Raw genomic sequence first — 12584 nt, 5'->3', positions numbered from 1 at the left:
GTTACCTGGTAAAACCTGGATGAAGTTACTCAGTGTGACCTGGATAGCAATCTAGCAAAGGAGACTAAGGAGTGGTCAGAGAGATAGGAAAATCAGGAGAGGCAGCAGTGTCAAGAAAACTTAGAGAAATTTGTTTATCAAGGAGAAGTGGGTGGTGACAGAATGATGAGATTGGAAGCCAGGCTGCTTAGAGTTAAGAGGAGAATGAAAGGAAAGGAAGTGGAGGCCTTAGATGTAGATGGTCTTCTCAAGAATGTTAGCCACAAAAGGAAGAAGAACAATGGATGAAACAGGATGATTAAGTGAGGGTTTTATGAAGGAGACCTGGACATGTTTGTAGGCAGCAGGGAGGCAGCCAGTGGATAGGAAGAAATTGAAAATGAGTCACCCAGAGAAAGAATATGGAGTCCGAATTCAGATTGAAGCATACTATTTACTCTCTTTCTTTGTTGTTTTGTTTTGTTTCTTCTTTCCCACAATTCCTCCCATTGGTTCTAATTCTTCTTTACAACATGACTAGTGTGAAAATATGTTTAATATGAATGTATATGTAGAGCCTCTATCAGACTGCACGCTGTCTTGGGGAGAGGAGAAAATTTAAAACTCAAAATCTTATGGAAGTGAATATTGAAAACTGAAAGTTAATAGGTTAATTTTTATAAAAAGAAAGTGAGAGAGCAGGGATGCTAGAGGGAGCAATCTGTTGGTAAGATGGGAAGGAATATCTCACTTTTGCATGTAGAGAGATTGGCTTTTGTCAAGAGAAGGCCACCTTTTCATTCGAGATGGAGTCCAGGGGGTGGGGGAGATACCTAACATTTGAAAGGATCAGAAAAGGTCATATGTAGGAAGTGGTGCTTTAGATGAGTGAGTAGAGCTAGGGATTCCAGGAAACAGAGAGAGGGAAGGAGGGAGAGCATTCCAGGCATTGGAACCAAGCCTATTGAAGACAGGAGATAAAATTCCACATACCAGGTCAGTTTGGCTGGACCACAGAGTGAAGGAAGGAGATAGGGAAGTGCTTCAAAAGACTAACGAGAGTTTTAATTTATCCTAGAGGCCACAGGGACCACTAAAGCTTCTTCAACAAGGAGTGATACAATCAACTCTGCACCTTGGGATTCTCCATTTGGCAGCCATGTGAAAGGCGAATGGGAAAAGGGAGAGTGGATGCCTGGAGACCAATAAAGAGGCTCTGGCAGTAATCCAAAGGAGGGGTGGGAAGGCTTGAACTAGGATGGTGACTTGTGTGAGTGGAGAGAAGGGGAAAAATGCAATAGGATAGAAAGGACAACAGCTGGTTGGATTTGGGGCTGAGGGAGAAGGATGGTGGATCCGGGGAAGAGGATGAGTTCCCATTGGGACGTTATAGGGAATGGTTTTTTGGGGGGGGACGGTGGCTGTAGGACATCCAGGGGGAGATCTCCAGGAGGTAGCTGGTGCTGAAGCTCAGGAGAGATGCCTATGGAGGTTTGAGAGTCATCTGTGTGGAGATGACAGTGGCTGGTGATATCATAGAGAGAATTAGAGAAAAGGGCCCAGGACAGGATTCTGAAGGGTAAGCCCATGTAGAGCAGATGTATAAGGGATTAAAATTCGAGCCTCCATCCTTGTCTGATGAGTGTTCACCTTTTAAATTCCATTTTTTCTGGGATCCCTGACTTTGGGTACCAGTTACCGCTTTTCTGCCTGCCAGGCTTTGCTGGACCCCCACCCCCCCACCCCCACCCCAGGACGAGAGTGCACAAGGTGCCACTGACCGTTGGTGTGACCTTGGGCCTCAGTTACTCATCCATAAAATGAGGGGGTTGGGCGAGATGGCCCCCTCCTCCAGCTCATTCCAATTCCACTTCTAATCTAGAGCAGTTTCGTGACTTTCCTCCACCTTCCACCCAACCCATCCTCGCGCGGCCACCAGAGGGCTCCTGCTGGGTGCCGGGACTGCTGGGTCCCCGTCGCTCCTGGGTGGGAAGCCCGGACACCTGGGTCTGGCCGCACCGGCCCGCAGAGGGCGCGCCGAGCCGTGCAGCATCCCTCTCCCCGCTTCACCCTCCCGGGGGGGGGGGGGAGGGGGTAGAGGTGGGGAGGTAGGCAGCCCGGGCCGGGCCCCGCCGGGGGCGGAGGCTACCTGGCTATAAAGCCCGGGAGAGCGCGCGGGCCGGCGCCGACCAGGCAGGCAGCGCACCGCAGAGCGCACACCCACCGCCTCTGTGCTTGGAGATCCCCAGCACAGACCCAGACCTCCGGCGGCCCTGAGGTCCGGGGGTGCGGGGGGTGGGCTTGCCCGGAGCCGCCCCCCCCCCGGGGGATGCTGGGCGCCGCCCCCTCGGTGAAGATGGAGGCGCACGAACTGAGCGAGTGGAGTTACTTTCCAGAGGCTTCAGAGGTGGGAGCCCGAGGCGTGGGGAGGCGGGGGCCGGAGCTAGGGGCAAGGACGGAGGGACCAGAGACCGGGACAGCCCAGCCACGAGGAGCGGTCAGAGATCCTTCGCAGGGAAAGGTGCAAGGAAAGAGAAAGCATTTATTAAGTGCCTACAGTGTGCCAGGCACAGCGCTAAGCGCTTTACAAATGTTCTCTCATTTGATCTTAGACAGCCGGGCTTAGAGATTTCGGGAGTGAAGTGGGTGGGGGTGCCTGGAGAGCTGAGTAATGGGGCTGAGGGAGCAGACACCAGCAATAAGGAAACTTCAGGGTTAGGGGGCTCAGAGATTAAGGATGGCAGACCTGAGGAAAGTAACATCCACAGAAGGGGCTGGGAGACAGGTAGAGATCAGAGGTGGGGGATGGTGGGAAGTTGTAGAGACAGCCGGGAGCAGAGATAGGGTCCCTGTGTCTTCCATAACATAATGGTGCTTAGTGATCCGAGGCTCAGAGGCATCCCTCCTTCCCCTATCCCTGTCTGTTCTCAAGAACATATTCAGAACATCCTACTTGGGGGCAGTAAGAGGGAAGTGGACAGCCCCAGTGGGGAGAGGAATCGTCCCAGTCCCACCCAGCCCCCAATTCTGGCCTGCACAGACCAGTCTGTACGTTCTTCCCAAAGTCTAACCCCTATCCTGCCTGCTTTCTTCCTGGAAAGGTCTGGTAGGTGGGGCATATTATTGGGTCCCTCAACTGGAGGGCATTGAGGGATGGGGAGAACCAGGGGCCTGGGAAGACCCAGACATGGGAGTCTATAACTTGCCTATGCTGCTGCTGCTGCTGGTGTGTGAACCGGGACTCTTGATTCCCTCAAGTAGGGTAGTGAGATGTGAGGGTGGGATGGGGCTCTGGGTCTGGATGTCTTTATCCTTGTCCCAGAGGCTGGGGTCTAGACAAAGTTTGGGGCCTGAGCTGCTCACCTTGAGAACCAACCTCATGGGCACAAGGTACTCGGAAACCTGAGTTTCTGATCTAAAGGGTTTTAGTATGAGAAAGACTTACTTGGAGCCATGGAGAGCAGGTCTACAAGGTTGGTGGAAGGGGAAGTTTGGGGATTGAGACATCTGGATCAAGGGATACCGATCTCGAAACTTGATGATAGGAGGATGTTTAGACATATACGGGGAGTGGGACTCCTTGGATATGCCCAGCTTCCCAATTTAGAAGAGTGGCTTGGGAGGGGGGAAAGAGAGCTGGGAGCCAGGATGCTGGGGTCTCCCTTCCCAAGGGAAGAGAAGGCTAAGGTGTGTGTGCGTGTGTATGTTGGGGGGGGGGTAATGCTGGAAAAGCTGAGCCAAGCCCCAATCGTCAGGCAGGGATGGAGGGGGGTGAGCAGGAGGGTGGCTCCCAATGAAAGCCGGCTGTGTTATTGATTTTTTTTCTTTCTGGGCGGCCCTTGTGGCTGGAGGGGGCGGCGGGTGCCCAGCCTGAAGGAGGGGGACTCCCCCTTGGCCTTTGGTGGGAATATCCCAGCTTCTGGTCCCTGCAGCCTGGCTCTCCTTTCCCAGGAATCCTAGGTATTGGGGATCCCCACCGATCTGCTCCCTAAGACTCAGAGTTGGAACGTGGCTGGGAGCCTATGCTTAGTTCTACTCTCTCCAACTTGCTGGGTATGAGGGAGACAAGCTCCCTGATCCTTCTTCTCCAGCCGCCAGCAGTGGGGGAGGGGAACCCGGAATGGGACACTGGAGTCTCCCTCCCTGGAGCTCAGGGTGTTGAGGAGACTAGGTCTTTCTCCCTTTCCCTAGGAGTCAAAGTTAGCAAAGGGGAGCAAGGAGCTGAGACAGGAAGTTTCCCATTCCCTCTCCCCTTCCCCTTCTCCTTTCCCTTCCACTTCTCCTTTCCCTTCCCCTTCCTCTTCCCCTTCCCCTTCCTCTTCCTCATTTCGGATCCTTGAAATTTCAAGAAATAGGCAAGGTGGTTTTGGGAATGGAGATTGAGGGGGGTGAGAAGTTTGGGGGTAGATACCTTCTGAGGGTATGTAGTTTGAGGAGTAGCCATTTACATAGAATTGAGGGGATACTTCACAGAGTGGCAAAATTGAGTAGACAGAGTTTGGGATACAGAGTTCAAGGGATAGATGCCACATGTTAGGTGGTGTTTAGGGGGACACAGACTGGGGGGTACAAGTCCAAAGGGATACTGTTGGGGGCCCAGGGTTTGGGAATGGCCTCTAGGGTACTTTCCAAATCTGAATCCCATATCCTCCAAGGCAGTGATTCTCCAAGTGTGGTCCAGGGACCCCTGAGGGTCTTCAAGATCCTTTCAGGAAATCTGGGTCCATGAGGTTAAAACCATTTTTGTAATGCTACTAAGACCTCATTTTTAATATGATAAATATTGATAGATAGATATAACCCACATTAACAAAAGCTCTTTGGGAGGAGGTCCTCAATAATTTTTCAGAGTGTAAGGAAGTCTGGAGACCAAAAAGTCTGAGAACCACTATTCCCAGGGACTTGTTTTTTGAGGGAAGGTTAATATTCTTGGGAAGATGTAATTTAGGGGAGACAGAGTTTTGAGGAAGCTATAGCTTGGGGAAACAGGGACCTGAGAAGATCCTGCTGAGAGACAGAATTTGAGAAGACTTTATCACAGGATTGTTCCCTATTATCATAGGGGTGTTACCTAGGAGGATATGCTTTGGGGGAATCACTGTTTGGAGGGACAGAATTTAAGGAAGGATATATATACTTGGGTATATCCTTGGTAGCTTGGAAGGATATCTCAACAGGGGACATAGATGGAGAGAAAGAGAGCTATTTGGATCTCGGAGTTTCCCTTGCTGTGGAGTGCAGAGTATAGAGAGGTGGTGCTATTTGGGGGACTCCACATGGTTTGGTGGGTGATCTCCATGAGTCCTTCCAGCTCTGATATTCTAAGGCCAGATGGATTGGTTTGGAGGCAGAGACACCATTGGGGGATATAGTTTGTAGGAGACAGGTCCCTTCTTTTTTGGAGGGACCACAGCTGGGGGAGACATGAAGATAAGGGAACACAATCAGAGGACTGTTTAGAGGAACAGAATTTGGTCAGTAGACGGAAACGATTGGGAGCATTTTGGGGGGACAGTTTGGGGATTTAGGGACTAAAAGAATTCTTCTGGGGGAGACAGTTTGATGGTGACAGACTTTGAAGGGATACTGTTTGAGGAAGCCACAGTTTGGGGGATACAGCCCCAGCAATACCATCTAGAGAATGCAGTTTGGAAGGAAGCACAAAGCTTAGAAGATGGTTTGGGGGGGGACAGAATTTGAGGTAGACTATTGGAGGGGTCACTTATTGAGAAGATAATATCGGAGGCATTGTCAGGGAGGATAGTATTGGGGGGACAGGGCAGATATTATCTGAGGAGGTATAATTTTGGATCTAGCTTTGGGGAGCTAATTTGGAGTATACCAAGGACCTAGAGAGAACATAATGCCCCAGGGGTGGGTGTGGGGGTAGAGGATAGCCACAGAAGGGACCTCAAAGGTCACCTATTGAGTCTAAGCCTTGTTATCCACGGAGGACACAGTTTGTAACACAAAGCCTGGGCTCCCATTACGGGGAACCCTAAGAAGACCTGCCCTGGTGGGTGGGTGCAGGGAGAAGGGGTGTATCTGGCTCTTGGCTGCCTAGACTTGGCTGGGCTGGGTTCTGGACCGCCAGGCCAAGGTAGGGTAGGCCACACCTGGGCTCCAGCCGTGTGGCTCAGAGGGGGTGGGGATAGGGGCCCTTATCTGGCCCCTTATCGACCCAGGGACCCGCCCAAGCTGGACAAACACCCCCCACCCCCACTGCCTGCCCAGCATATGGGCCTCCCATTCTGAAAATAGAGCAGGTCAGAGTTGGGAGGTACCTTAGAACAGAAAATAGAGAATATCACACCAGGGAGGGAACTTAGAACTTGGAATGCCAGATGTGAATGGGACCCTGGAACTGAGAATGCGAGGGATTCTCTAGAATCAAAAGATCATAGATTTTAAAGCTGTAAGGAACCTTTAATAAGTCATCTAATTTCTTTCTCTTATCTATAGATGTGGAAACTGAGGCTGAGAGAAAGGTTAGGTGATTTGCGCAGCGTCACACAGCTTTTAAACATCTGATGCAGGTTTCAAACTCAGGTCTTCCTGATTCTAAATCTAGTAGTCTATTCCCTTTACATTGTGACTAGAATATAGAATGCCAGGGCTGAGAGGACTCTTAAACCAAATCATGTCGGCTAGAATGGCCGACATGAATGTAGATGTTAGATAGAACATAGAAGGTCAGAGCTAGGAGGGACCTTAGAGCCCAGAATGTCAGGAAACATTTATAGACAGACCACTTAGTTCAATCTACCTGCCCATTTCACAGATGGGGGAACAGGTTGAGAGAGAGGAAAGGGGCTCACTTGAAGTTACAAAGTGAGTCCAGAACAGAACCAGGCCTCCCAAATCCCTGCCCAAGGCTCTTTCTGCCAGACCAAGCTGGGGAAGAAGAGAGCAGGCAGGGAGGCGTCTTAGTTGAGTCACCCCAGCTCCAGTGACCATGTACTGGCTAGAAATTGGGGTTGAGGGAATAGATCCTTGAGGAAAGTCTTTGTGTTTCCAAGAGTCACCAGTGTGCTTTGCATGGGAGAGCAGTATGGATCCTGGGGAGTGGGGGTGGGGGGCGGAAACCTAGGGATAACTAACTGTATCCAAGGGCCATTGTCATCAAGGCTCAACTGTCAGGTCAGGGTGTAAGTGGGAGTCTGACTGAGATGAAAGGCTCATCCTCACCTGCCCAAGGGGCAGGAGCACCCAATTCTGGTACTCTAGTCTATTATAGGATGAGGCCGTGATCTGATGAAACCATTTCTTTGGTTCAAGAGTTGGAAGGTCCTTTCTAAGGGGCCACTGAGAGCCCCTTAGAGCAGAAAGGACTTACCCAAGGTCACAAAGCATGATAGGGGCCAAGCCAATACTCAAACTCAGGTCTTATGGCTCTCTATACTATGTCACAGACACCTCTCAAGGTAGTGAGCTCTCTGACAATGGAAGGTATGAGGTCTTGACCTGGAAGGCCCCATCCCAACAGTGTTTAGTTCAAGAGGAAAAGAGACTTGCTACCATGATAGAACACTTAGAACATAGACCATTAGCATGGAAAGGACCTTAGGTATCATCTATACCAGAAATTCTGAACTTGGTGGTCTGTGGATCCCTAAAGGCCTTCATGGATAGATTTCAGGGGGTCCATAGGCTTGGATGGTTAAACAAAAAATCCTTCTTTATTTTTACTCATCTCTAATTGAAATTTAGAATTTCCTTTAATTACTTAAAAACACAGTTCCCAGAAGGGGCCCATAGGTTTTACCAGACAGCCAAAGAGGCCTATGCTGAAGTGTATTGGTACACGTTTTACAACCAGCTTTCCAGAAAAAAACCCCCAAAACCCAAACCCAAAACTTTTTCTTTCTTTCTTTCTTCTTCTTCTTCTTCTTCTTCTTCTTCTTCTTCTTCTTCTTCTTCTTCTTCTTCTTCTTCTTCTTCTTCTTCTTCTTCTTCTTCTTCTTCTTCTTCTTCTTCTTCTTCTTCTTCTCCTCTCCTCCTCTCCTCCCCCTCCCCCTCCCCCTCCCCCCCCCCCCTCCTCCCCCCCCCCCCTCCCACCCCCCCCCCCTCCCCCCCTCCCCCCCTCCCCCTCCCCCTCCCCCCTCCCCCCCTCCCCCTTCTTCTTCTTCTTCTTCTTCTTCTTCTTCTTCTTCTTCTTCTTCTCTTCTTCTTCTTCTTCTTCTTCTTCTTCTCTTCTTCTTCTTCTCTTCTTCTTCTTCTTCTTCTTCTTCCAATTGGGGTTAAGTGACTTGCCCAGAGTCACACAGCTAGTAAGTGTCAAGTTTAGGGGTGGGGAACTTGTGACTGAATCCAAACTTCACAGAACAAATCCCCTTAATAAAAGGATTTGTTCTGTAAAACTTGGACTCAGTCAAAAGACTGAACCCAAGGACCTAGACCGTCACATGTGGCCACCCCTGGTCAAGTGTCTGGGGCTAGATTTGAACTCAGGTCCTCCTGACTCCAGGGCAGGTGCTCTATCCACTGCCCCACCTCGCTGCCCTGAAGCTTAATCTTCATTACAGTTTTCTCCATCACTTTCTTAAGTCTAGATAATCAAAAGAATAACCCAAATCCCGATTTGTAGCATTTTCTGATTCTGGAGTATAAATGCTCACACTGAAAATCTGATAATCAGCTCTTGTAAGCCAGTTCGAGCTGGTTCCAGTATACTCTGGGGTCCATGACACAAGAACCCCTGATCTAGACCAATCCTTTTATTTTACAACTTATTCTAATCCAACCAACAATTATTAAGTTCCTACTTTATGCCAGGTACTAGTTGCTGGGGAAACGAAGACAGAAACAAAACTGCTCCTGCCCTCAGGGAGTTTACGTTCTACTGGGATGAAATACACACAAGTTTTTTTGATATGAAGTATATACAAGGCAATGCTAATTGATCTAAAGAGCACTAACAGAACAATTCAACCCACTTCAGTCAGCAATACTGGTTTTCTGGGAGTGCAAAGATGAAAAATTCCTGACCTCAAGGAGCTTCCTGGAAAGGGTCTCTCATAGGAGACAGGATCTTTAGAGCAGTGGGAGCGAGCAGGGAAAGCCTTCTGGGCATGAGACATGAAATGCCAGTTACTGGGCACAGCTCCCTCGTACTAGAACAGAGAATTTGTGGAGGGGACCATGAGGAAATTAGATGGAAAAGGCAAGTGGGAGTCAGATGGTGGAGGGCTTTCAGTGCCAGGCTGAGGAATTTGTGTTTGATCCTGGAGGCAGTAGGGGGCCACTGAAAGTTTGTGAGGATGGCAACTGTGGGACCAGAGAGAATAGAGATGTATGGGTGGAATCGGCACGATCCGATGAGGAGTCAAAGAGAATGTCAAGGTTGCAAAACTAGGTCACTGAAAATGTACCCCCGGTAGGGATAAGATGGGAAACTGAGGCCCAGAGAGATGAAATGATTTGCACAAGGCCACACAACTAGCCATTGGCAGGGTCAGGATTCCCCCCTAAATCCTCTGACTGGGATGCCCTTGTCAGGACAACCCAGCCCTTCCTGGGGGATTCTTCCTATCCGTCCACTGCAGGTCAGGCCCCCCTCCAGGTGTGCACACATCGGTGCCCCTCTGTGACAGAAAAGAGAGAAACATTGCCCTCACCCTTGTCAACCACTGGCCATGTCCCAGTGGGGTGAGGAAGGAAAAGGGGTGTCCCATAGGAGCCTGGGGTCAAGTATTAGCAGCCCTGGCCCAGCCACCTCGTCTGTCTCAAGTCATTTCTCAGAGCCTTTTCTGTTAAAAAAAAAAGGGGGGGTGTTGACTAAGGTCCCTCCTAGCTCTAAATCCTTCACTCTTATGATTCTTCCCTCTCTGGGCCTGTTTCCCCTTCCAAAAAATGTTCTCTTAGGTTCATGTAGGATATATGAGGTCCCTTCTGGTTCCAGACGTCTCCGGAACGCCAGACCGCTTATCAGATAACTGGGTTCATGCCTCTTCTTCCTCCTCCCTGTCCCAGCCCTCAGACACAGGAGCAGGAAGAAGTTCCGGCCTGTGAGGAGGGTGGGTCCCCCTTCCCAAGTCCCTCCCCTAGGGCCCCACCCTGGGAGAAAGATCCGGCTCAGACCCGGACACCAGGGGTTCATCTCTCAGCCCTGGGGCGTGAGAAAACCTAGAGGATTAGGGGAGCAGGGTGGTTCAAGGATAGATGGGGCAGTACTCCTGGTCCGACCTCACCTGGAATGGGGTGGAGGTAGGCTGAGTCCTAAAGCTGTTTTAATGTGGAATACATGGTGAATTGAGGGGTCTGGAGGACGAGGGCTTGGGAACTTGGCCCCCTCTTACCCTTACCCTTCCACCTCGGTATTCCAAAGCACGGAGCGTTCTGGCGGCTCTCCCTTCTGCACCCCTTCCCGCCCCCACCACCTTGGAATCATCACTACTCCGTCCTGGGTTGGGGAGCCCAGAGCCTTCACAGCTGAAACATCCAGCCCTTGCAGCCTCAGACACTCTCCGAATCTTCCAAGGGGAAAGGGGAGGATGAGAGAAACAGACAGGGGATGACAGACAGGCAAAGGGAGAAGAGATAGACAAAGAGAATAATCGAGAGATGGGGAGAGACAGAAGCAGGGGGAAAACAGAGACGGAGTGGCCCAGGTACAGAAACAGTGCAGACAGATATATGGAGTGAGAGGGGGAGACTGGGAGAAAGGGAGAGGCCAGGAAGGACAGAGGGGGAGGTATCACAGAATCTCTCCCAGCTTTGGAAATTCCATCTAGACAGAGACAGTGGATGAGAAAGAAACAGGAGAGAACTGGAAGAGACAGATGCACATAGAGACACAGAGAATCTTCCAATCTTTTCCTGGCTAGGTGGGGGAGAGTGCCCTGCTCTTTGCTCACTGTAAGCCTTTCCTTCTGTTCCCTGTTCCTCTGCAGGTCTACCCACCAGTGACACCGATGAGCACAATGACCCCACTCAACTCCTACATGACCCTGAGTTCCCTGAGCCCCCCATACCCACCTCCTGGCCTCCCAGCCTCACCCCTTCCAGCTGGCCCCCTGGCCCCAACAGCTCCCCCGGCTCCTCTGGGACCTCCATTCCCAGCTCTGGGACCCAGTGGGGGCAGTGGAGGGGGCCCTGGGTATGCTGGCCCAGGACCTGTGTTGGGTCGGCCGAAGGAGGCCCAGAAGGGCAGTTACCGCCGTCCTCTGGCCCATGCCAAACCCCCATACTCCTACATCTCTCTTATCACCATGGCTATCCAGCAGGCCCCTGGCAAGATGCTGACCCTGAATGAGATCTATCAGTGGATCATGGACCTATTTCCTTACTACCGAGAGAACCAGCAGCGATGGCAGAACTCCATCCGCCACTCACTCTCCTTCAACGATTGCTTTGTCAAGGTGGCTCGGTCCCCGGACAAGCCTGGCAAAGGCTCTTACTGGGCCCTCCACCCAGGTTCCGGCAACATGTTTGAGAATGGTTGCTATCTCCGGCGGCAGAAACGCTTCAAGCTGGAGGAGAAAGTCAAGAAAGCTGATGGTGGGGGTGGAGGGCCAGGTGGCCGGGGAGCCGGAGCTGCCTCAGCTTCCTTGTCCTCCTCCCCACCTCCACCACCTGGGCCCCCTCCTCCGGAGGCAGAGGCCCCGGGTGGGGGGGAGGGAACAGCAGGGACCCTGAACTGCAGCTCGCCCCCACCCTCCGGGGGGCCCTATTTCCCTGGCTTGGAGCTCCCCAGTGAGCTGAAGTTGGATGTCCCCTATAACTTCAACCACCCCTTCTCTATTAGTAACCTGATGTCGGAGCAGGCAGCACCAACCCCATTGTCACAGGCAGCTCCCAAGCTGGACGTGGGTTTCCCTGGTTATGGGGCAGAGGGTGGGGGTGGACTTGGTGAGGCTGGTGTCTACTACCAGGGCCTGTATACCCGCTCTCTGCTCAACGCGTCCTAGCCACAGGGGAGTAGCCAGTGGAGTGGAGAGAAAGGGGTGGGCCTGGGATGGTAAGGTGAGGTTGTCATCTATGGGGACAGGCATGGCTCCTGTGTCTGTTGGAATGGATTGCTGTCTTGGTTGGCTGCTGGCTGCCATTTCGGTTGGCATTCTCCCACTGGTCATCATGATGGCTCTCATCCTTTCTTTCTGGCCGCCATTTTAGTCAGTGTCTTGGCTTATCCCCTCAGTCATCACATTGGCTGCCATTTTCCCCTCCATGTTACAATATTCTAATTGGGATTGGTTGAAGAGATTGTGGCAGGGGAGTCAGTTTGAGCTGCTCCCTTAACTGGGTGGACCAGTGCAGCGAGGGGGACTCTGTCCAAGAAGGGACTATCCCTTCTCAGTGGCTTTTGGGCTTGGACATTAAAGCTTTTCTCTCCCCTCTCAGTCGGCATCCCAGCTGCTTCTGTTCATCTGCGTCAGGATGGGAAGGAACTCTGAAGGTCCCTCTCTCCCCCAGAGCTGTGGCCATTGGTGAGAGAGGGCAGATACTGGGTACCCTTCTCCTTGTCTTCTTTGTCGATGGAATTCATCACCCCTCTAATCTTCCTGACCCCAAATAATGATGGTGATGATGATGATAACACAAAGGTGGGAAGGGACCTCAGAGAGTCTAGAACTCAACCTTCTCATTTTATGGGTGAGGCCCAG

The 12584-nt window shown here is 51.4% G+C and overlaps 1 protein-coding gene across 3 annotated transcripts; it reads left to right on the top strand.

Annotated features, from left to right (window-relative positions):
- The first annotated feature begins 2176 nt into the window (after positions 1-2176).
- FOXA3 (forkhead box A3) lies at positions 2177-12320 on the top strand. Of its 3 annotated transcripts, none has more exons than XM_036747333.1 (2): positions 2177-2386; positions 10872-12320. In XM_036747333.1, exons 1-2 carry the CDS (start codon positions 2309-2311, stop codon positions 11886-11888), a joined length of 1095 nt encoding a protein of 364 aa, XP_036603228.1. In that variant the 5' UTR covers positions 2177-2308; the 3' UTR covers positions 11889-12320. The 3 variants fall into 3 exon arrangements, with proteins under 3 accessions (XP_036603228.1, XP_036603230.1, XP_036603229.1); XM_036747335.1 differs by lacking the exon at positions 2177-2386 and adding an exon at positions 3877-3939; XM_036747334.1 differs by lacking the exon at positions 2177-2386 and adding an exon at positions 8950-9995.
- Positions 12321-12584: the final 264 nt, after the last annotated feature.

The sequence above is a fragment of the Trichosurus vulpecula genome, chromosome 2, assembly GCF_011100635.1.
Source record: "Trichosurus vulpecula isolate mTriVul1 chromosome 2, mTriVul1.pri, whole genome shotgun sequence".
In the NCBI taxonomy this organism is placed as follows: domain Eukaryota; kingdom Metazoa; phylum Chordata; class Mammalia; order Diprotodontia; family Phalangeridae; genus Trichosurus; species Trichosurus vulpecula.
Note: the sequence above shows the minus strand (reverse complement) of the source record. Positions and strands in the feature narration are given on the sequence as shown.